The following is a 25,173-nucleotide window of genomic DNA, read 5'->3' as shown; positions in this document are numbered from 1 at the left end:
GTATACAAGACAGTGTTCAAACCAGTTTTAACTTATGGATCTGAGAGCTGGGTCAGAAATAAAACACTTGACCAAAGACTAGAGACTACAGATATGAAAATCCTGAGAAAGATTAGTGGCATGAACAGATAGCATCAATGGCAATATCATATTAAAAATGAAGATATTAGGAAGTTACTTGACATTGTCGGCATCAAGGAATGTGTTAACAGAGCTAATCTCCAGTGGTATGGTCATTTAAACAGAATGGGAGAGGAAAGATTGGCAAAACAAGAATTATCTGCCAGGTTGGCAGGAAAACGACCCAGAGGAAGACCAAGATATAGGTAGATTGATATGGTACAAAGTGCCTTAGACAACAGAAATATAAGATCTGATAATATTAGAGTTTGGACAAGTAATGGACAGATCTGGAGGAAAATTGTAGATAAAATGTTAGTAACGATGTTAATTTTTCATGTAGTACTATCATATCCTGTACACGCTTTGAGGGTACATGGCAGGAATTTGATGATGATTAAAAGGTGAGTACTCCTTCCAAGTTAGATTAGGTATTTGTTGAAAGTAGACGTACTTATTACTTTATATTTGAAATACTGTAAATTCATTATAATATTTAGTGATAAAGTTTTTTTCCTAAAAAATGTGTACAAAAAAGGGGGTGCATCTTATAGGCCGGTGTATCTTATATGCTGGCAAATACAGTATTTTCAATGCATAATGAGTAGGGGTGAAAAGAGCAACAGGTCACACCTGAAGTTGTGTAAGAGTGATTAGTAAGGATACGCAGATTAGATTTTTTTGTTTGGAAAGTGGTGAATGAGTGGAATTGATTCTAGAGGTTGCTGTGAACCTGTCCTGAAGAGAATGAGTTTAAGGAGAGATATGATAAGTATTGTGTGAATAATGGTTAGTGTGGGTCTTCAGCGACATGTCCTTATGACCCCATGGAGATACCCATATAATAAACATCATCATCATACGTATCAAGGATTTAGGCCTAGCATGGCCTGTTCCAGCCTTAGAAGTCATCGTTGAATCGTTTAAGAAGACGTCCTGGTTTTCTTTTTCCTAATGACTTGTACTTTAAGGCTTGTTTTGGTAATCTTTCTGTTTTCATTCTTTGAACGTGTTCCATCCATTTATGTTTATATTTTTTAATTTTTTCTATTACTGGTTCTTGGTTTAATTCTTTCATAATATCTTCGTTTCTTTTGTGATCAAATAGGGTATACTTTGAAGTTTTTCTCTTAACTTCATTTCTGCTGTTGTTAATCTTTGTTTGTCTTTTTGTTTTATTGTCCAGATTTCGCTTCCATACATCAAGACAGGTAGGGTTAATGTATTGTATACTTTCAGCCTCGTTTGTTTTTGAACTAGTTTTGGTTTAAATATGGAGTTAATTACACCTGTTATTTGTAAATATTTTGCAATTTTTATGTTTATATCTTTTTCATTTTCATATGTGATCATACATCCTAGGTAGTTAAATGAATTCACCTGTTCTAAGATCTTGTTATCTATTACTATTTTAGTTCTTGCTGGATCTTGTCCTTTAAAGGCGCCATAGTTTTTGATTTTTCCGTTGATGTTATCATACCATAATCTTTGGATATCTCATTTAGATTTAAAATAGCTTTCTGTAAGTTATCTTCAGAATTTGTAATTATTATTTGGTCGTCTGCAAAGAGGAGAGTGTTTAAGTTAACTGTCGGTGAAAGTTTAATTCCTTGATGTAAATTTTTACTCCATTTTATTATTATTTCATTTAGGTAGATATTAAAAAGAGTTGCTGAGAGGGGACATCCCTGTTGGACCCCTTGGTTTATCTCTCTTGTATATGATAGCTCGTGATTTAATCTCATTTGTATTTGATTATTTTCATATATACTTGTGATAGCTTTTAGGATATTATTTGGTATTTGTCTTTCTTTCTTTTAATATGTTAAATAATATGTTTCTTTTAACTTTGTCAAATGCTTTTTCAAAGTCAATAAATGCAATATGTGTTTTTAAATTATATTCTCTTCTTTTCTCTATTATTAATTTTAGGCAAAAGGTTGGGTCAATACATGATCGTCCTTTTCTAAATCCATTCTGTACCTCTAGAATAAAGTTTTAGGAATATTTCATTAGTTTGTCATTTAAGATTCTGCTATATATTTTGTAACAGGAATTCAGTATACTGATACCTCTATAGTTTTTAGGGTCATCTCTATTACCTTTCTTAAAGATAGGAATCACAATTGCTTTTTTCCATTCTATTGGGGAGATACCAGTTGAGTAAATTTTATTTAAAAATAATAAGAGTCTTTCTTTGAATCTTGTTCCTGCGTATTTACATAGTTCTGAACCTAGCTTATCTTCTCCAGGTGATTTTCCATTTCTTGTTTCTTTCAGGGTGATTTCTAATTCTTCTTCAGTTATTTCCTTTTCATTTTCGTTAATTGTTTGCCAGTTGTCTTTTTTAAAATATTTGTCTGTCCACAGTTCTGTGTAGTAATTTAGAAATTCTTCTGATTTCAATTCAGTGTTTAATTTTATATTTTCTTTGGTATCTCATTTAGGTGTTTCAAAATGTTATATACATTGGGTCTTATTTTATATAAATCATGTTCGAAATTGGAAACAAATTTATTCCATGATTATCTATGTCTTTTTCTGACTTCTCTTTTAGCTATGGCTCTTATTCTTTTATATTCTATTTCATCTTCTAATCTTTTACTGCTTAACCATTTGTGATAGGCTTCTTTTTTCTTTTTGGTTATTTCTTTGATTGTATCATCCCAGATCTTCAGTTTTTTTCTTTTATTGAATTTTTTGGCCTTTCCTAAGCTTTCATTTGCTGCTGCATTTAGTATCATTTTTATATTAAGCCATTCTATTTCTATTTCTTCATTTTGTTTTACTTTATTTAGATATTGGTTAATTCTTTGTTCATATAGCCATTGTACATTTGTGTCATTCAATAGTCTAGTTTTATAAACAAATGTTTCAATTTTTCTTTCTGTTCTTGTTACTTGTAACCATTTAGGTGGTAATCTTAATTTTATTTTAACAAGGAAGTGGTCGCTGCTTATTTCATATCCTCTGTGAACTCTAACATCTAGTGAAAATTTTGATGTCTTGAGGGCACTAGTGGGCCAAGCGGTACGGATGAGATTTGAAGAGCTCCTGATTCAGATAAGTTTTACAAGGAATAATTAAGTATATATGCATAATTGTTTAAGTAAGAGCAGCTGTAAACGTTGTACGCTACCGATATTATTAGTGTGGGGGTTTTTTCTTGCCTAAAATAAATACGAAATCGTTATTATTAGACCTAGTAACCTGCAGAGAAAAAAAAAAAAAATGGCGGTGATCATTATGGGTGATTTTAATTATGGCAATATAGACTGGAATGAAGAGATAGCAACTGGAAGTAAAGAAAATGAGTTTCTTGAGTTTTTGAGGGATAACTACCTCAGACAGTATGTAACAGAGGGCACAAGAGGATTAAGGGTCTTGGATTAGGTCATCTCATCGGAGGATGTAATTATCAATGAGGTGTCAAATCATCCACCAGTTGGTGAAAGTGACCATGAGGTGATTACGTGGGTGGTTGCCAGCAGTGCAAGGACCCCTGTGAAAAAAGGGTATATGTGGAACTACAAGGGGGGTGATTATGAAGAGCTCAGGAGACAGCTTGCAGGTGTAGCATGGAATGAGGAGTTAGCTGGAAAAGAGATCAATGCAGCTTGGGGGATTTTCAAAAACTACTTAGTAGATGCAATGTCTAAATGTATACCATGGGTGAGAAGGTTAAATAAGGTAGGTGTGAGATGGATGAATAAAGTGATTAAGCATGCAATACAGAGATAAAGGGCATTGTGGAGGCAGCATAAGAGAAGTGGAAGTAACCAATTTCACGAGGTCTACAAAGACCATACAAGGAGGGTGACTTGGTTGGTGAGAGTAGCTAAAGAGAGGTATGAACAGCAGTTAGCTAATGAAGCCAAAAAGAATCCTAGGGAGTTCATTCGATATGTAGCCAGCAAAAGAAAGAATGATTATGGAAGGATGACATTGATTGGTGGAAATGGTATAAAGACAGCTGTTGCAGAATGTGTGGTGGAGATACTTAATGAGCAGTTCATAAAGATATTTCAATCTTGTGAATGTGACTTCATGGAGAGATTAAGGGCAGTTGATGATGGGGAGGAGACACTGACTGTAAGTGAGCAAGAGGTATTTGGGGAGTTGAGTAAACTAGATGTAAATAAGGCTGTGGGACTTGATAATATATCGCCGCGTATTCTGAAGGAATGTGCCAGAGAGTTGACACCTGCCTTGACATATTTTTTTAATACGAGTCTTGCACTTGGTCAAGTCCCTAAAGAGTGGAAGGAGGGCAAGATTGTGCCACTTCATAAAGGAGGTGATCGAACTCAAGCATCAAACTATAGGCCTATCTGTGTGTCAGGTGTTGTGGTTTAAGTTGTTGGAGAAGCTTGAGAGAACTAGGATCCAGAGTTGGGTTGACAACAATGGTATAATCTTTGATGGACAGCATGGATTTGCTAAAGGGAGGTCGTGTTTTAGTAATCTACTTACTTATTACAATAAAGTGAATGCTTCCTTGGACAGAGGAGAAGGATACACAGTAATATACTTGGATTTTGCAAAAGCTTTTGATAGAGTACCTCATGATAAGTTGACAGTCAAACTAGAGCAGATGGGGTTGGATATTAGATTAGTGCATTGGATTGGAGACTGGCTATCTGATAGGTACCAACAAGTTGTGTATGGGGGTGCAATATCCAGGAAAAGGAAAGTCACTAGTGGAGTGCCTCAGGGATCTGTTTTAGGGCCATTACTATTTAACTTGTATATTAATGATATTGGCGAAGATTTGGATGGAGATATTCAGTTGTTTGCAGATGATGCAAAGTTGGGACGAACCATAAAGAGTAGTGAAGATGTTGTGGCCTTGCAAGAAGACTTGAATAAATTGAGTGATTGGGCAAGCAAATGGGGATGCGAGTTCAATGTTGCAAAATGTAAGGTTTTAAAATTTGGAAAACAAAGATGGGATGCAGAATTTATGCTTGGTGAGAATATATTGTTGGAAGTAGAGGAAATAAGAGATCTGGGGGTGATAGTGGATAAGGATCTAAAATTTAGGGGACACATTGCCAAAATTGTGAAGACAACACAAAGACTTCTGTGAATGATGCGGAGGACACTGACGTGTAGAAGTAGTGAGATTCTTGTTCCATTGTATAAGGCTTTGATTAGGCCACACATGGACTATTGTGCCCAGATTTGGTCACCTGGTTTTCAGAAGGATGAAGAGATGTTGGAAACAGTCCAAAGGCGTGACTAAGGTATTTCTGACCTCTGGAATGTTGAGTATGAGGAAAGATTGAAAAGATGTAATTTGCAGAGTCTAGTGGAGAGAAGGAAGAGGGGAGATATGATAGAGACCTACAAGTTGGTAAGGGGTTGTTATAGGATCAATGGTGGAGAAGTTCTACAGAGAATAGTGGGAGATCAGGGGAGAACCAGAGGTCATCCCTGGAAACTGTATAAAGAGGGTGTGAGTAGGGGAATGAGAGGCAGATTTTTTTCTTGCAGAGTTGTGAGGGATTGGATATTATTGGATATGCCTGAGAGTGTGGTGTCTGCAAGGAGTTTAAATGTGTTTAAGACACGGTATGATGAGGTGTGTGAGATAAAAGGACCTCCTATAGATGAGTCTTTGATTCCATGAGGTCTTGTTTAATAATAATAATAATAATAATAATTTAATATGAAGTAATCTAATATTGATTTCCATCCTCTTGCTGCCCAAGTATATTTATGTATATCTTTATGTTTATAGAAGGAATTCATTATTTTTAGGTTATTATAAACTACAAAGTCAATCAATTTTTTACCATTTCTGTTTAGAATGTGTTCTCCATGTATTCCTATATTATTATTAATTTTTGTGTTTCCAATTCTTGCATTTAAGTCTCCTGCTAAAATTATGCAATCATTTTTATTTATTTTATTATATATGTTTTGTAGCTGATTATAAAAATCAATATTATCCTGTTCTCTTCCTTCTTCTGGGGCATATAAACCAATTATTGTTAAATATTCTCTATCTATTTTTATTCTAGCTTCTATTATTCTTTCATTCCATAATTTATAATGTTTTAACTGTTTTGAAAGGGAGTTATGAATCCAAATCATGACTCCTGCTTGTGCTCTTTGGTCTCTGTCGACTCCACTGTATATCACATTAAAATTTTCAGTTCTCATAGTTCCTTTTAATTTCTTTTTTGTTTCAGTGATTACTGCTATTTTAAAGTTTCTTTTATTTAATAACTGGTCTAATTCTATTTCTTTATATGCTATTCCTCTTATAATAATATAATAATAATTATAATAATAACCCATATAATAATAATAATAATAATTATTATTATAATAATATTTAGCTGGCATCCATCCAGCAACATGAAAATATAGTATCAGTCAATTCCAAAAACAGGTGATCGGTATCTATCATCCAGATATCAACCTATTGTTCTTCCTTCAGTGTTGTCCAAAGTAATGGAGAATGTCATCAACAGCTACTTCCTTTGATATCTGGATAACTATTAACTAATCCATGACTGCCAGTATGGATTTCAAAAATCAAGATGAACAGCCGATTTCTTGGCATACATCATGCACCTCTGGACACGTGCTATTGAAAAGTTTGGAGAAAGCTATGCTGTTACACTTGCCATTCCAAGGCACTTATTTGATAGGATTTGGCATTGACAGCTTCTCAGAAAATCCCCATCATATGGTCTACCTTCCTCCCTTTGTGAATGGATTGCCAGTTTTCTCTTAAGTCATTCACTGTGTATAATAGGAGAAGGTAGAGATGTTCTTCTGCTAGATGACAGTGGCTGATGGGAGAAGAGACGTTGATGAATAAGAGATACAATATTGCAAAACCTTAATCAAACATGGCAATGGAATTGAATGGCATAACAACTTGTGTATTATGAAAATATGCAAGAGCAACTATTTTCACCAGGCTATTTAATTTGAACCTCAGTTCTGGGAAGGTGTCAAGGGAGTGGGAAGAAAGCAAAACAGTTTCGCTGCATAAAGTAGATTCCAAGATAAAAGTAGCAAACAAATTATATACCAGTCAGTATATCAGGAGTGGTGGTTAAGGTACTGGAGAAGTTGGTGAAAGACAGAATTCTGGACCGGGTGGAGAGGTGATGATTTATATGGGGAAACATAGTTTTGTGAAGAATAGGTCTTGACTTATTAATTTGCTTAATTTTTATAATAAAGTGCCAACTGAGTGGGATAAAAGAAATGGTCCTGTCACTCTTTGACAGTATTCCACATGGAATTCTGTTGCCTTAGTGGGATCACACTGGCATGATATGAAGCTAGTGATTTGGATAACAGGCTGGTTGATAGCTAGATATCAATGAGTAGTATGTGGGTGTGGGGGAATGGGATTGATCTTTTTTAATTTATACATCAATGATATACAAAGTGATTTAAAAAGAAATATTCAGTTGTTTGTTGATGATGCACAGATGGGAAGAGCAATAGTCAATGAAAATCATGTAGAGATCCTGCAGATGAATGACTAGTAGTATTGCAAAAGTAAATATGGCAGTAGTTTAATGTGGTCAAGTGTAAAGTGATACACCTTTTGGACAAAAAGATCACAACCTGTGTACTATAATATCCATAGAAATGAACTACAGGAAATTGATGACGTCAGGGATTCAGGGTTTTTTGTGGACAGGGAGATGAAGTTTAGAGGATACATTGTAAAGGGGGCCTAAATAGCACATCAAGTTATGTGGCTGTTGAATAACACACTAACAAGCAGGGATAAGGAAATTATTATTTACCTTTATAATTATTATTATTGCAATTATTATTATTCGTGACACCTCCAAGGAGTCCAAAGACTCATCGCAGGAGGACACCTACTATACAACTGTCTCCACCACTACACTGAACCTCTACTACCAATCATCTCCATCAATGCCATATACCGCCCACCACATCACACCACACCACTAGTATTTTTTGTGTTCTGAAGGGCCAATTTGTCTGTATGCGGGATGAAAAACCCGAGTTTCCAGGAGGAAAAAACCCTGCTACCTCCTTTATAGGGCATTAATAAGGCCACATCTAGACTACTGCATACAGATCTGTCTCCTGGATTCCATGGGGGATGAAGTGGTAGAGAGGATCCAGAGGCAAGTGGTCAAGATTGTGTCAGAATCCATGGAATGATTAAAGAACTTCAATCAGAAGACTGAAGGTCTGTGGGCTTTAAAAACTAGTTGACAGGTTAATACGAGCAGTAATAGAAGCATATAAGTTATTTATTTATTTATTCATATGAAGTTTCCTTCCTTTTCTCCCCCATCCCTATTGGGGCAAGTTGAGCCCACTCATGGGGGGTTAAGTATTTTTATGGCTGTAGATCCATGTGGGTTCACGGGACCGGTTTGCCTGCTAGCGGGATGAAAAACCCCAGATAAACTTGAGGGGGGGAAACCCTGCTCTCCCTATGGCTGAGGAAGATCCTTAAGCTCCTCACATCGGTGACTGAAATTGAACCAGACTCCTTCCTCAGGCATATGGTTGCAAAGCGCAAAGTCACTAGGCTAACTGCGCAGACATATAAGTTATTAAAGGGGCTATATAGGACTGGCATCAAAGACTTCTTTGATCAGAATATGGCAAGAATAAAGAGAACAAGAGAGTTAGGTTATGCCTGAAAATTGTATAGGGGTGTATTTAAGTAAAGGCGTTAGGTCTAATTTTTTTTTTTGTTTGGAGAGGGCAGAATGGGTGGAACGAGTTGTCAAAGGTGTCAAGTGCTTCAAGAGCACTATGATAGGTATTATGTGAACAATGGTTAAAATAGTCCCCATGAGTCTGACTCCATGGAAATGCTTGAGAAACAATAATGTGTTATTATTTTAAGGATGGAGATGATAGTTTATTTGTTTACTACTATGGAAATAACTTGGACCATTTTGCTCTATCCTTGGTAATCTTCCTACTTAGTTTCACTCTGCATGCTTTTACATTTTACTTCACAACACTTTCAGGAAATTTTTGGATTGATAACTCGCCATGCCTCATCATTCACTTTAACTATTCAATATTGTTAATGGCTACTTCCTTTCCATTGCAATAAATGGGTTATGTTTAATGATATAAATAGCAGAGTTTTTTCTCCTGGAAACTCGGGTTTTTCATCCTGCATACAGATAAATCGGCCTTGAGAACGAACACAATTTATAGAAAAAAAATACTAGTGGTGGGCAGTAGAAGGCATTGGTGTACTTAATGATGGCAGTAGTGGTTTGCTGTAGTTGATGAATGGAGTGGTGATGGAGAGTTTTAGAGTACGTGCCCTCCCTTGATGAGCTCCTTGGAGGTGTCATGTAACAATAATAATAATATTATTATTATTTTATGCTCTTGATAATTTTTATGAACTTAGCAAGCCTTCAAACCACGGGAGGTTCAATACAACTATAATTTCCTCTTTAGTCCTTTAATTTGTGAAGTACACTATGCAACTGAATAAACAGTTATGCATTACTTCTCTTCGTTCTACAAAATGCATGTCAAACCTATAGCCAAAGCTGCTTACAGTTCATAAATATCAAACATTTGCTGATTCATTTAATTTTTAACATGATGAGGGAATGCCCAAAAGTTATGAGTGGCTAAAAAAAACGACATTTATAATAAACTTATAAATCATTATTTAAGTGTTATTTTCTTCAAACTAGTCCATTATGAATCGATCATAATGTTTCCTACCCTTGCTGGAAACACTGACAACTACCCTGTGAAATCATTATTATTATTATTATTATTATTATGTGACATAATATGTCACATAATAATGCGCACTCTCCCTCGATGAGTCATTGGACTCATCGAGAGAGAGTGCACCAACAGCATCGAATGATTGATCTCTTCCAACTACTAACTGCGCTCAAACTTGCTTAACTTTTTGTGTGAGCAATTAGCAGCAGAGGCTCTACCAATCGACCAATCATGTTCAGCAATTTGGTCTCGATCTCAAACAACCTATCCTCAAATTTTCATCCCTTGAGATGTAAGATCATTATAAAAAGTAGGAGCCAGTTCTGAGAAGGGCAGAGGTGTAGCTAGCACTTCAACTATGCTATTCTTAACCAAAAAATTTCATGAAGAATGTTACAGTTCATGCCAAGGTGTTGTTATGGTCAAACTGTATGTCAATTTTCGTCATGTTTAAGTGAACATCTCTTAAAAATTCAAAGACACAGAATAGGCATTATGTAAGCTACAATAATTCCATGGCATCTTTTAATTCCTGAGAACTCCAGGGAATTATTATTTCTCTGACCTTCATGGAGTCATAAAACCCATTGTGGAAGGTCAATGCTAGAAAACACAATCTATCATACCACTCCTGAAATGCATCCAACATTTACATTTACCACCTTCTCAAGGAATTCCATGTTCCTACCACTTTTCATGCAAAAACATTTACTTCTCATCATTTTACTCACTTTCTCTTGCAACTTCTAGGGATGCTTGTCTTTATTCCTATCTCTCTTTCTTCTTTCTTAATCCTCCTCTTTTACCTTTTAAGGTGTCGAGGTAAGTACTCTTGCAACCACAACCGTACTCGAGAATAAGGTGGTTAGTCCTATGCCTGCCTATCCCTCTTTCTATGATATGAAAATCTCTCACTGTCAATCCAATAACCTTTCAACAGCTTGCATGTTTTAATCACATTCCCTGCCCCTTCCCTGCATTAATCTTTCCACTAAACTGCAGTTGGCATGCCTTTCGTCTATCTTCGAAACCAACACTGTACAATCTGATATCATTTTTTTAACCATCTCTGCACCTTCTCTAAGGTTATTTCATCTCCTTCAAATCTTGATAACTAGATCTGAGCATAGAAGCTTTATACAATAGAACAATGATCCTTTTATTTCTCATGGTCAGTGTCGTTCTCAGTATTGCAGCAACTGCCCAAGAACTTTGCATTTTTTAACCACAATTACTCCAAGAACTCCTGCTTCCTTTACTTCTCCAGTATAACTCCACTAGATGAGTATGAAGCAGCCCATCTGTGGATCCTAAAGTTCAAAACTTTACAATTAGTTGCATTAAACTGACATCCCTATTCATTTGCAAAGATTTCAACTTAACATCTGCAAACTTTGTTTACAGATCATAAAGTTGGAAAGATGAAATCATCTGACAAAGTTTGAACAGCAATTATTCCAATACTGAACCCTGTAGAACTCCACTTGTACTACCCTTTTTGCTCTCTGATACTGCCCCCTCCAAATGTACAACTCTGATACCTACCAGAAAGCTAGTTACCAGTACAAACCACTAACCTGATATAACATGGTCTGATCAAACTTATAATTTGATGTAATAAAAGGCAACAAATGGCACTGTGCAGGACATGTAACAAGAATATCTGACAACAGAGGGACAAAGAGAATAACAGAATGGACACCAAGAACTGATTATCAGAAACCAGGCAAACCAGTGGTAAGATGGTATAATGAGATAAGAAGATGTTATGAACATTTATGGTGAAGAGATGTACAATACCAGCTAAAATGGAAGAAGCATGAAGAGGCATTCATCCAGCAGTGGACTGAAGAAAGCAGTTGATGATGATGATGATGATGATGATGATATGATTATATGATTTTTTTATTAATTCAATTCTGACATCTTCCTGGGTCTGGTTCCCATTGATGAGATCTCAAGAAAGGGCAACAATGCTCTAGGTGGTGGCCCTTCCCATAGTGTTTTTGCATTACAGGATAATGTGAAGATGCTTTGGGTGCAAACTGTTTGCTTACACTTGGGTAAAGTATTAAACAATATAATTTCCTGTCAAATATAGTCATCCCTCAACTTATGTCCATTCGAGTTACGTCCGTAATCCCATATGGGAATAAATAACATTTTCGGATATATAATTTCGAACAAGATGCAAGCGAGCATAAGGTAAAGCATGCACCGTGACAACAGTGCTTTCAGCGGCAATCTCCCTTGGCAGTCGGCACGTGTCTTCAACAGTTCCTCTGTTGATTTCGTGTTTGAAAAATGGTTATTTGTGTATTTACTGTTAAATATTTCACAATGTTTTGTGCAACATGATCACATGAACACACACACAATCAAAAAATATAGTGAAGAATCACAGAAAAAGAAGCGAGCAATTGATCTTGAAACGAAGTTGCAAGTTATAAAACAACATGAAGCTGGTAAGCCTGTCAATGTGATTGCACATGACTTCGGATGGTCTCATTCTACAGTGACAACCATTTTGAAAAAAAAAGGATAAAATCGTAGAGGCTGTGAAAAGATCTGCTTCCATTAAATTGACGATAGTGACGAAGCAATGACAAGGTCCTATCGGTGATATGGAAAAGCTACTTGCATTATGGATAGAGGACCTGAACCAAAAGTGCATATCCCTTAGCACTGTTACCATAACCACTAAGGCACTTATCTCTTCAACATGTTGAAGGAGAAAGTAGAACCCGATTATGACTACGAATTCAATGCTTCTTCCAGTTGGTTCATGAGATTCAAGCAGCATTTTGCACTGCATAATGTCAAAATGTGAAAATGTATGGGAATCTGCAAGTGCTGAGAAGGATGACAAGGAGTTTGTGGAAAAATTGGATAAAATCATTATGGAGGAAATTATTTGCACAGAAAATATTTAATATGGATGAGATATCCTTATTTCGGAAAAAAATGTCGAGTAGACATTCATCCACTAAAATGGTCGAGTATAGTTGCAACTGACCAAATGTGAAAATTCCGACACTGTGTTAGATCGCAGTGCATTTGTTTCATAATCAAATGCGTTAGTCGAACAATTCCAATTATTAACTATTCAATCAATGTCGAAACATAAGCTGTAACCTTCAACGTGTTGTATCGCATTTATATAATGTTGTAAGCATTGTTATTATTTATAAACACAAACAAAATTTAATTTTTTCGTTTTTTCCTTGGGGTGCTGCAGTGTCGCAGTGCTTATGTACAAGCAATCACTGCCAGTCTCAGAACCTCACTTATTCAAAGGAATTATTTTGCCCTCTTTCCACACCCTTGGAACTCTATCAGAGTTGAGACTTAAATTAAAGAGCCTATTCAAAGACATTGCCAGTTCCCTTGCACTTTCTCACAAAACCTAGCTGATATCCCATCTAATCCCACAGCACTATTTACGCTGAGATTCTGCAATATCATAAGAACCTCTAATTCATCCATGTCTGTTCCCACATTAGTGTCTGTCACATAGATTAAAGCAGTAACCTCACTAGGATGATATACCCTTGCAAAGTGGTCACTTAGTAACTCAACTAATTTATCCACTTTGTCTCCTCATGATCATCACTCATATTGAGTGATGCAGATCATTAAGGTTAATCCTCCATAGTCATTCTTCCTCTTTCTTGCCACATAAGGAAAGAATTCTTTGGGATTTCCTTTAGCCTGCTTGGCTAGATTCTTCTCATAATCTGATTTTGCCTTTGTAACCATGCTGGTCACCTTTCTTGCCTGAGCCTTGTACTGTTCATGAGTCTGCTTGTCACCGTTTTCTTTATATACCCTCCACAGCATTTTCTTCTTCTGCAGCTTGTGCTTAACAGTATTACTCATCCATCTAACTGCTGCCCGATTAACCCTCCTTACCCTAGGGATATAATTTAATACTGCTTCCTCTAGATGACCCTTAACTATATACCATGCACTACTAACATCCTTATCCTGCAGTGTTTTATGCCATGGTGCAGATTTAAGCTTCTTCCTAAGGATGTCATAATCACCCACCTTGTAGTTCCATAAATATCCCTTCTTCATAAAATATTCCTCATGTTTTACAAGTTAAGACACATTGGTCCAGTTTTACCAACTGGAGGCAATGTTGTCCTCCTTGGTTATGGATAGCTCTTCTGATCCTATGACAAAGTCCAATACTCTCCCACCCCTAGTCCCCTGTATTGCATTCTGCCTTAAGTGTTATCTCTTAGCAGGTGTATACATTCTATTACTGAAAATAGAGCCAACAGGCTTCACCTTAGCGAAGTAAATTATTCAAAATTAAGTGGATATTGAATACCACATTATTTCTTAGCTGAATAAGAAACTCAAAGAGAGGAAATCTAATCTAAGAGTTTCATGCCGAAAATAGAAAACTATATAAAGTTCGGCAAGTCCAAGTGCAAGCCAACACCTGGTAGTACAATGTAAGGCAACTTGTAGTAAAGGTGGAGCAAGTTCCGATCACTGTCCTTAATATTTTCCCATAATGCAAAACACAGCTCCTAGGAGATGGATTACTGTTTTAATTATGAGAGAAGGTCACTACCCAGACCAGTTTCGACCTTTTTTGAGGTCTTATCAGTGAGTAGGCAGACCTCGATGTAATACCAAGGTTTCAATAGTCAGAGCTTATTTCTTTACTGCACGAATTGCCAAAAGGTGCATGAATACAATTACTGAAAATAGAGCCAACAGGCTCTATTTTCAGGTTTCTATCAATCATCAACCCCAGATCTCTTGTCTCCCCTACTTCCTCCAATAGAGTATGCAGCATCCCATTGATGTGTCCCAAACCTCAAGACCTTACATTTTGCTGCATTATACTGATATCCCCATTCATTTGCCCATCTGTCTAGCTTATTCAAATCCTCTTGCAGGACTACCACATCTGCACTATTACTAATAACCCTTCCTAGCTTCACATCATCTGCAAAAAAATGAATATCCCCTTGCAATCCAATGACAATGTCATTGATATAAAGATTAAACAATATAGGTCCCAGTACTGAGCCCTGTGGGACCCCACTTGTAACCCTCTGCCTACCAACATCCAACGCTGACCAACCTGACATCCAAACCCATGTGCTGCAACTTAAATATCAGCTTATCATGTAGTACCCTGTCAAACGCCTTTGCTAAATCCAAGAAAATGGCAGTATATGCCTTTCCCTCATCTACTGCTCTTGTAACTTTATCATAAAAGGCTAGCATATTACTAAAACAAGAGCACACCCTCACAAATCCATGTTGACTCTCACAGATAACATTACCCTCATCTGCCCAATGTTGTATACATCCCCTAACTAATTTCTCCAAGATCTTAACAACTACTGATGACACACAGACTGGCCTATAATTAGACACTTCCAATCTGTTACCATCCTTATGCAATGGCACTATCTTACCTTCCTTCAATTCCCTGGGCACCTTTGCCGAAGCCAGACTTTCATTGAAAAGCCAGGTTAAAGGCACTGTCAGTTCCCTAGCACATTCTCTCAAAACTCGTGGTGAAATACCATCCAGTCCCACAGCTTCAAACCTCCTGCACCTCTAAACTTTGAACCTGCCCATCCCTCTAGTATTAAAATTTACTCCTCCAGGATGAAATACACCAATAAAGTGTTCATTGAACAATTCCACTATGTCCTCTACATCAGTCACTCTATTCCCATTTTTATCCCACAATGTCATTCTTCCACGATCATTTCTCCTCCTACTGGCCACATAGCTAAAAATTTCCCTAGGATTTTCTTTGGATCTTAGGGCCAATCTTAGGGACATCATTTGTGTTCTTCTTCTACATTGCTTCTACAAGATAGTTCTTGAATACCACTTATACCAAACAATAACGCTGAACAGTAATGGTCTACAGAACACTGTGGAACTCCAATGCAACTCTCTGATACCTATCAAACAGTCAATTTTAAATCCACTGCACTGACTCAATCAAATCTCAGATCTGATTCTGACAATTTTCAAATGACAGGCTATCAATGCAACATTTTTGTGCTTATTTCATAGTTCATTTCTGATTTTTCAACAAGTTGCACTGACACCACTTCTTAGATGTGACTCCTCCAACTTCCAATCCATGGCAATTCATCTCACCAGGCAGAGTAGTTATTTGGAAAGTAACAAATATGAAATAAATGCCACATAGTGCATCCAGAAAATTTTGTACCATAAAAAAGAGATTCTAGGTTCAGCATTATCAGACATGAAATATAAATGCTCATCAATGCACATATATCACCTCTTAGGAATAGAATCATATAAAGTGTAATTTGTATAGCTGAGGTAGACAGCAGCATTCACACTACAGGCTGAGGTTCTATAAAAAGTAATAGGTCATGTTTTGATATCTGCCAGCTTGATTGGCTGAGTGAATGGCATACTTTTACTCCAACCAGCAGGTTCTGAGTTTAATCCTACCTTGGACATGGATGCATGAATGCCTAAGTGGTAGATGAATTGCACTGTCCAGTGTCAGACCCCCCCCTCCCCATCCTGCTTACTGAAGTAGCTTGAAGAATACTGTTTGGACTCAAGAACAGGGTTTCTGAATTATCTAACCTTCAGCCCAATGCACAGTACTAATATGCTCTGGATTTGCAACCTTTCAAGAGTGGGATATTTTTTACATTAAAAAAATATATGTAAGTGGTGGTGCACACTGTTTATGTATGTTAAGCCATGAATAACTAGTGAAGTGGATGTTAATTTTTTGAGAGAATTTTTTTTTTTTTTTTTTTTTTTTTTTTGTATATGTATTTTCGTTGATTTGTGTTGGTTTCTAGATTATATTTTTGTTACTTAAAAGATTTTTTCCCCTATTTTTTGGGAGAGATTCTTTCTGGTCTATGGAAAAGTCTTTAGTGGTTAGTGATATTAGAGAGTTACAATTATAGAGAAGGAACATACAGTATAACATAGAATGAAAGACTTGGGAACATGTCATTTACATATGATGTACCACATCCCTTGTCCATGAATGGCCTCAACAACGTCTCTCAATCCTATAAGCAGGTCCATCTGGTGGCGTGTGCGAAGTGTACAATATACATAGGTGCCACAGAAGAAAAGGCACCTAAAAGTTGTCAAAAAATATGAAATAAAAGTTTAAACAAACAACGAATGGTATATATAATTATGAATGTACGTCGTCTTCCATTCGGGCCCCTTTAGATCTTCCCGGAAACGAACAAATAAATTCTGAAATTGTATCCTGGACCCGATTATATCACTGTAATTTTTTATTAAAATTTATGAAAATATGCCTAAAATAGTTCTTTATTTTTTGATGTATCATAAATCAACTTATGATTAATTGTTGAGTTCTGTGTAAGGGCCGTATCCTAATTTTAATCAGATCAGATCATGTGATCCGCCCTAAAAGTCAGCTTACTACTGGTAACTCATTCTTCTCGACATTCAAGCCTGTTATATTAGCGAACTGTTAGGGTGGCATCAGTGACACAAAATAATCAGTGAACTCTCGAGTCCAATGCAAAACATTCTTGTAAAATTCTCTTATCTATTTTCGTTGAATCTTCAAAATTAATTTATTTATTAATACAAAATTAATGTAAAGAATATTTGAATAAATCTCTTAACTTTATATTACTATTTTATATTATTTTAAAAATCTATATAACTTGGAAAAATTTGTATAAGCAGGACTAATCCATAGGTAACATTATACTGTAAAGCGGTTTTCATTTGTTTTTCATTTCTTGTTCGTTTTATTCACACTTTATTCAAAAAAAAACTTTTTTGGAAAGGCGCCGAACATTAATCGCACACACAAGAAAAATACTATGCGCCAGTCCTGCCTATAAGCAAAACTGATAAAATTCATTTCTATGTACTATTTAGCATTCTATACAGACCATTAAATAGTACATGGACTTTGAACCTGACTACTTGTTAATTACAGTGTATTAGGAATGGTATCACCATCATTGTGTTTTCAAATAGTATCACCATCATTGTGTTTTCAAATAGTATCACCATCATTGTGTGTATATATGCAATCTTTAATTGTTATTGTCTCTTCTTTAATGATGACATTAAAAACATGACTCACGTTTCTTAGTATTAATGATAACTTACTTTCTGATACAGTTCAATGGCATTTCCAAATAATAAGCTTGGCTTGGGACCAGGAATCCCAAGATCACTAAAAAGCGAAGTCCTTCTCCATCTCCACCTGTAAGGAATTTGTATAATGTTAATTCAACATAATATAAAAATAACGTACTCCACTAATATTTGAGCATTATTATATATTGAATTTTCATAGTCAAGTCTAAAGATATAGTAATTATAAAAAAAAAAGTTTTGAGACTAATCATGGTATAAAAACTGTTCACTTATTATCAAAACTGGTCAAATTAATATTTAAATTATTTTCTTGAAATACAGCACTTGGTACTTGTAATATAAAAAAAATACTTTTGTCGAGCTGCATATATACTGCATCAGTTATGTAAGATAAAGTGTGTATATATATCTACTCTATATACATAAAAAGATAAGCCGAAATTTGAAACATATTTATGTCACGTTTTTTGTCTTACTAGCTCAGAACTCAGGGAGTTGGGTGCCATAGGCGCTAGTGGGGGGGGGGGGGCAGAGCCCCCTAATATATATATATATGTAGTATGTGTGTGTGTGTGTGTGTGTGTATATATATATAGCAAGTTTTTTCATTGTGCCTTGAAGTAAGTGATTATTACAGACCACCATACAGTCATTAGATTCATCATGAGAGGCACATCTTAAACAACACAAAATCTAGTTTATCATTCCATTCATGTGTCATCTCCTATCTAGGAGGATGGTTGCCATGATGTGACTCATTGTTGACTACAGGCATAACAACGTGTGGTGAGGATCCTGTCTCTTTAACATACTGTCGGAAGTATTCAAGGCTGTAAATCCATGTGTGTTCATGGGGCCGGTTTGCCTGTTCTGAGGAATGAAAAACCCGAGTTTCTGGGTGAAAAAACTTTCTACCTCCGTATGAGACTAGCTAACTCCTCTTCAGTCAAAAGAGACCAGATAAAGGTTACTCACATCATAGACAGGAATCAAACTCAGGTCTTTCTGACCAAAGGGCTTTGCCTAGACCAACTGAGCTATGGTGGCTCTCTAGTTTATCATACCATTCCTTAAACTCATTCTCTGTTTGAGTTCTCACTACCCTATCAGGCAATGCATTCCAAGGTTCAACCATCCTCCATACAAAAAGGTCACTCCTCATCTTCTTACTCATTGTTACCTTTCGTAACTTCCAGGGATGGCCCCTTGTTCTTGCTCTTTCCATCTAATCTACCATACAACAGATCTCCCCAGTTTCAACCCTATAACTACCTGTCAAAAGTTTAAATATCTCGATCACATCATCCCTCGTTCTGCGTAAGGTGTTGGTAAGGAGCACCGGAAAAGATAAGTGAATTTTGAGTAAATAACTGGCAATATTTCTTGAATTTTAGTGTTGTACTATTTTTGAGAATGAAGTGTGTCTGCATGATTTATTAAATTATTAGATTTATTATTTATTAAAACAGAACACAATGGCAGTAGTAACGAGGTCAACCATGTGAGGGTCAAGCAGTGTGACTGGGCAAGTGCCATGAAAATCAAGTAGGGTTAACGAAATAGGCTTTTTGAAATTGATGAGATGTCATGCGTGTAATATGCTTGCATGGTGGAGAATAAGGGATGTGTTTGTGGAGAGAATGGATGGAAGATGAGGGAAGGTATGGTTTTTGCAGGAGGTGCAATATATTATTAGACCACGAGGCAATAAATACAAAGTAGATTGAAAAGATAAAAGATGGCGTCAATGATAGAAATGGAAAAGAAATGAAAGCTAGTGAAGCTGATGGAGTAAAAGAATGTGGGAAGAATGCTGTTTGATGGAAGTAATGGCACACTGTATACCTAGAGTCAGGAGAGTAAATCATCATCAAGCTGGAGCTGCAAAAAAAAAAAAAATGAAAAAATTGTGGAGGCAATTTAAAGGAGAAAGACAACCTGCACACGAACAGTACAAGGCACAGGTCAGAAAGGGTGGTAAGTGGCGGTAACCAGTGTGGTAAGAAACGCAAAAGCAGATTATGAAAGTAAGTTAGCAATGCAGGCTAAAGAGAATCCCAAACCGTTCTTTCGATATGCTGCAAGTAAAAGAAAGAATGTATATATGGTAGAATAATTTTAAGGAATGCCGATGGAAGGGAGGTAAGTGAATCAGTCAAAATAGAGGGAAGAATGTTCACTTAGTAGAATTACTAAGTGAACACTTTGCAAGAGGTGGTGATATCGCAGGAATGAGAGAGACAAAAGCTTAAATGTCAACTGAGATAAATGAAATGGAGGTGCATAGCATATTACAGAACCTTAATGTGAATACAGCTATTAGGATTATAGAGTATACAAGCTTGACTTTTTTGTGAAGCAGCGAGGGAATTATCAGTGTCCTTGACCATATTGTTTAATCTAAGTTTCAGCTCTGGGTTACTCCCAAGGAGGTGGAAAGAGAGGAAAATAGTTCCATTGCATAAAGGAGGCTCCAAGACTGATGTAACAAATTACTAATCGATTAGCATATCAGACTTGTCAGAGTATTGGAGAAGTTGGTCAAAAACATAATACAGGAATGGATAGATGGAAATGGGATGCTGTATGAAGAGCAGCATGATTTTGTGAAGGGTAGTTCATGCCTTAATAACCTGATCACGTTTTATAACACAGTGATGGCTGAGTTGGATAAAGCTACTGGGTTTACAGTGATACTGCTGGACTTTGCAAAGGTCTTTGACTAATAATTAAACTGCAGCATATGGGGATGGATATAGAGTTGGTGAGATGGATAGGAGAGGGGTTGATGGAGGGATATCAGAGAGCAGTTTATTCAGGATTAGAGTCCAAAAGAAGGCCTGTGACTAGTGGCTGCTGCAGGGCTCTGTTCTTAGACAATACTGTTCAATTCATCCATTAACGATATAGGGAAGGAGCTGAGAGGAACTGTTCAGTTATTTGCTGATGATGCAAAGTTGGGTAGAGCAATAGTTAATACAGATGATGTCAAAATTTTGCGGGATGATTTGGATAGATTGGCAGACTGGAAAAATGGATGTCAGTTTAATGTGGCAAAGTGTAGGGTTATGCATTTTGGGATGAAACAATTACCAGCCATATACCACATTGGTGGAAATGTACTCCAGGAAATGGATGAAGCCAGAGACTTTGGAGTGCTAGTGGAAGTTAAAGTTTAGGGGACACAGAAAAAGTGGCTAAAGCAACTCATCAGATCACTTAATTGCTGAAGAATACTTTGACAAGCAAGTTAGTGTTCCTCTTTATTGAGACTTAATAAGACCCCATCTTGACTACTGCACACAGATCTGGGCTCCAGGGTTTATTGGTGATGGGGAGGAGGTGGGAGGATCCAGAGGTGAGTGACCAAGATGGTAGCAGGTCTATGGAATGAACGTTACAAGCACAGATCAAAGATTTGTGGTTTACAGAAACTTGACAGGCATAAAAGGTTGATATAATTGAGACATAAATAACTGAGAGGTTTTTACAAGATTAATTCAGAGAAAATTTTTCAGAACTCTTTGGAAATGTTTGCAGTTAGCAAGGTGTTGGAACTAGATTTTTTTCTTGGAGAGTAGTGAATGAGTGAAATAGATTGCTAGAGTCTGTTGTGGGTGCCATGACTGAATGAGTTCAAAGAAAGTATGATAGATACTGCACAAATATTGAATAGTTCTTGACATGATGTTTAGGGCCTTCCTCAATAAATCAAAGAACTCCATGGAGTTGCCCATAATAATAGTAATAATAATGTCAGTTGGAAGTTTTTCCACTTGGTTATACTGTATATTAAATATGCCAAGAAATTATATTTTTGGTTTAATCCTTTATCCAAGTGTAAACAAACAAAGCTTGCACCTGAAGTAATCTCAGAACTGGGAAACTTGTATATAGAAGCTAGTGACTTCACATCACTTGCCTAAGTATCCCATAATGCAAAACACATATCCTTACTGACATGTATAATGCTATGCATTTGGGAAGGGTCACTACCTAAATCAGTTTCAAATTTCACTGAGGTCTCATCAACTGGAGCCAGATGTAGAAGTGATACCAAGATTGAAGTAATGAAGAAGTCATATTTTCATATATGAGTAGCCAAAAGGTGTCACACCTTATTATTAAAATACAGTACTCTGGATTACAGATAGATGATGGAAAGTTTTCCACTTGGTTTTCCAATAAATGTATTTAACATGTATTATACATGTCTGTAAGGATATGTGGTTTACATTATGGGAAACTAAGCAAGTGATATGAAGCTTCAATATATGAGTTGCCCAGTCCTGAAATTACTTCATGTGCAAACTTTGTTTGCTTAACATGGATAAAAGATAAAAACCATACCTCCCTACCATTGGCATTCCTTAAAATCATTCTGCCATATACAGTCTTTCTTTTTCTTGCAACATATCAAAAGAACTGTTTGTTATTCTCTTCAGCCTGCATTGCTAACTTGCTTTCATAATATGCTTTTGCATTTCTTACATTAGAAAGATAATACTAGTTACCTTTCTGGCCTGTGCCCTGTACTTCATGTGCAGGTCACCTTTCTCCTTAAATTCCCTTCCCAATTATTATTATTATTATTCAGGCCTCTATGGAGTCAAAAGATTCATCGTGGGAGTTCCTTCCTAAGAAACACAAAGTCTATCAAGACTCATTGAGGGGAGGTCCCCCCTAAGAAACACAAAGTCTATCATACCATTCCTTAAACTCACTGACCGTTCTCGCTCTCACCACTCCATCAGGCAATGCATTCCATGGTTCAACCACCCTCCATGCAAAGAAACCACTCCTCATCCTCTTGTTCACAGTTTCCTTTCATAACTTCCAGGGATGGCCTCTTGTTATCACTCTTTCCTGCTGTTCAACTAAGCGAAAGAACATCCCACTGTCAACATTGTAACCACCTCTCAACAGTTTAAAAGTCTCAATGATATCACCTCTCCTTCTTCTATCCACCAAACTCTGCAGTCCACATTCCCTCAGCCGATCCTCATAACTATCATTGTACAGTCCTGAAACCATCTTTGTTATCTGCCTTTGTACCTTTTCCACAGTTAATTTATCCCCTTCAAATCCTGGGGACCAAATCTGAGAACAATAGTCCAAGTGTGGTCTGATCAGGGTCTTATACAATGGAATGATAACTGTTTTATCTCTGCAGGTCAGCATCCTACTCATTATTGCATCAATCCTCTGTGTTACCTTCACCACCTTTGCAATATGTCTCCTAAATTTCAGGTTTGTATCAATCATCAACCCCAGATCTCTTGTCTCCCCTACTTCCTCCAGAACTCCTCCCATAGAGTATGCAGTGTCCCATCGATGTTTCCCAAACCTCAAGACCTTACATTTTGCTGCATTAAACCGATATCCCCATTTATTTGCCCATCTATCTAGCTTATTCAAATCTTCTTGCAGGGCTGCTGCATCTGCACTATTACTAATAATCCTCCCCAACTTCACATCATCTGCAAACAACTGAATATCCCTTGCAATCCACTGACAATGTCATTGATATAAAGGTTAAACAATATAGGTCCCAGTACTGAGCCCTATTTTAGGGTTCAACAAAATTTTAGGGCATAACAAAAAGGAAACAATTGTTTCCTTTTTTGTTTTTTGTTTGCAGCTCCAGCTTGATGATGACATTTATCCATTTAACTCCTACTTGATTTATTCTCCTGACATAGGTATGCAAGTCTGCCATTACCTCTCCCAAACAGTCCTTTACCTTCAATTCCCATGCAACTCAAAATCCAGCCCTTGCAGTTTTACATGCCATGGCACCAATCCAAGCAATCTCCTAAACTTATCATACTTACCAGCTCTCTAATTCCACATATAACAGTCTTAACTGAAAATTCCAGACATTTGACCATCTCCACGTCAAGATTATATGATCACTCTCACCAACTGGTAGCAACGTGGTCATATTCATTATACACAAATTCCCAGATGCAATTACTGGATCGAGCACTCTCAAATGTTAAGTATATTCCATTAGATGCTGTCTCAGGTAATTATCCATTAGTAACTGCATAAAATCCATTTCCTTCTTCTCATGCATCCAATCCTCTTTCTAATCTATGTTTCAATAGTTGAAATTCCCCATAATTATTACCTGTCTTCCACTCATTGGGTCTATTTGACAATACATACTATCTCCATCATCTTTTCCATTGTCTGGTCTATAGCAGCATTCAACTGATTTTGTTCTGCTGATCTCAGTGTCTCACACCAGATGGCCTCAAATATGCTATCTTCACTGGTCTGCAGATGAACTTCTACTCTCTTCGATTACAGTTCATCGGCTATCATCAATAACACTCCTCCCCCATTCTTTTCTCTCTATCTTCCCTGACCACACTATACCATTCACATTCTATTCCACTCACTATATCATCTTTTGTTAGCCATGTCTCACTGATGCAAATAACTTTTGGCCAGGATGAGCCAACTAATGCCAACAATTCCTCCTGTTTGTTCCGAATTCTCCTGGCATTAGTGTGCATAAAGTGCAAAAGCCCCTTAGTCCCACCGCTATCTTGATGCTTTATACTAACTATCCCATTCTGGTTTGCTACCAGTGGTTCTAACTTAGGCATATTATACACATGCTTGCACTCAACTGCCTCAGTGATATCTGCATATCCACTCAACAGCTTGCCCCTCCCCTAAAAGCTGTAGTTTCCCTGATTTTGCACATCCACTTTTACTTCAACAACACTTTTTCTAGTCTCTGAACACCAAATCAATTCAGATGCAAACCATCCTTCTTGTATAAGTCCTTTTGCCCATTAAACTCACTCTCCACCACTCCTCCTGCATAAGCTGCGTATTGAATCATTAACTATTTTAGCTCTCCTTCTCAGCTCTACTCTGTCATACTGTGACAAGAGACTCACTATCTTAACTCTCCTATAATAATCATCAATTTCCTGATATACATCTTCAAGGGGTGTTCAGGCTACTATAACAGCACTATATAATTATGTTTACATTATTATTAATCTTCTTCTTCCTAACATCGATTTTAGGCCAAGTTGCATTTTCTGGTCTCATGCCATCTCTTTCTTGGTCTTCTGATTCTGCTTTTTCCACTTATTTTGTATCTGTATAATATTTTTGGTAGTCTGCTGTTGTCCATTCGATTTAAATGTT

At 36.7% G+C, this 25,173-nt stretch overlaps 2 protein-coding genes across 2 annotated transcripts in view; one reads left to right on the top strand and one right to left on the bottom strand.

The window, feature by feature from the left end:
* Window positions 1-25,173, top strand: part of LOC150092516 (cytochrome P450 3A19-like) — a 268,491-nt gene that overhangs the window by 13,817 nt on the left and 229,501 nt on the right. The gene's annotated exons all lie outside the window — the stretch shown is intronic.
* LOC150092517 (cytochrome P450 3A8-like) overlaps window positions 1-25,173 on the bottom strand; it is a 221,061-nt gene that overhangs the window by 177,961 nt on the left and 17,927 nt on the right. Inside the window, exon 2 of the mRNA XM_090414567.1 lies at window positions 18,010-18,106. Within this exon, the coding sequence (XP_090270693.1) occupies window positions 18,010-18,106 (97 nt within the window). The remainder of the gene's footprint in view (window positions 1-18,009; window positions 18,107-25,173) is intronic.

This window comes from Typopeltis vanoorti, chromosome 25, assembly GCF_054136105.1.
Source record: "Typopeltis vanoorti isolate ZY-2024b chromosome 25, IOZ_Tvanoo_1.0, whole genome shotgun sequence".
In the NCBI taxonomy this organism is placed as follows: domain Eukaryota; kingdom Metazoa; phylum Arthropoda; class Arachnida; order Uropygi; family Thelyphonidae; genus Typopeltis; species Typopeltis vanoorti.
The sequence above is the reverse complement of the archived record's forward strand: the minus strand, read 5'-3'. Positions and strand labels throughout refer to the sequence as shown.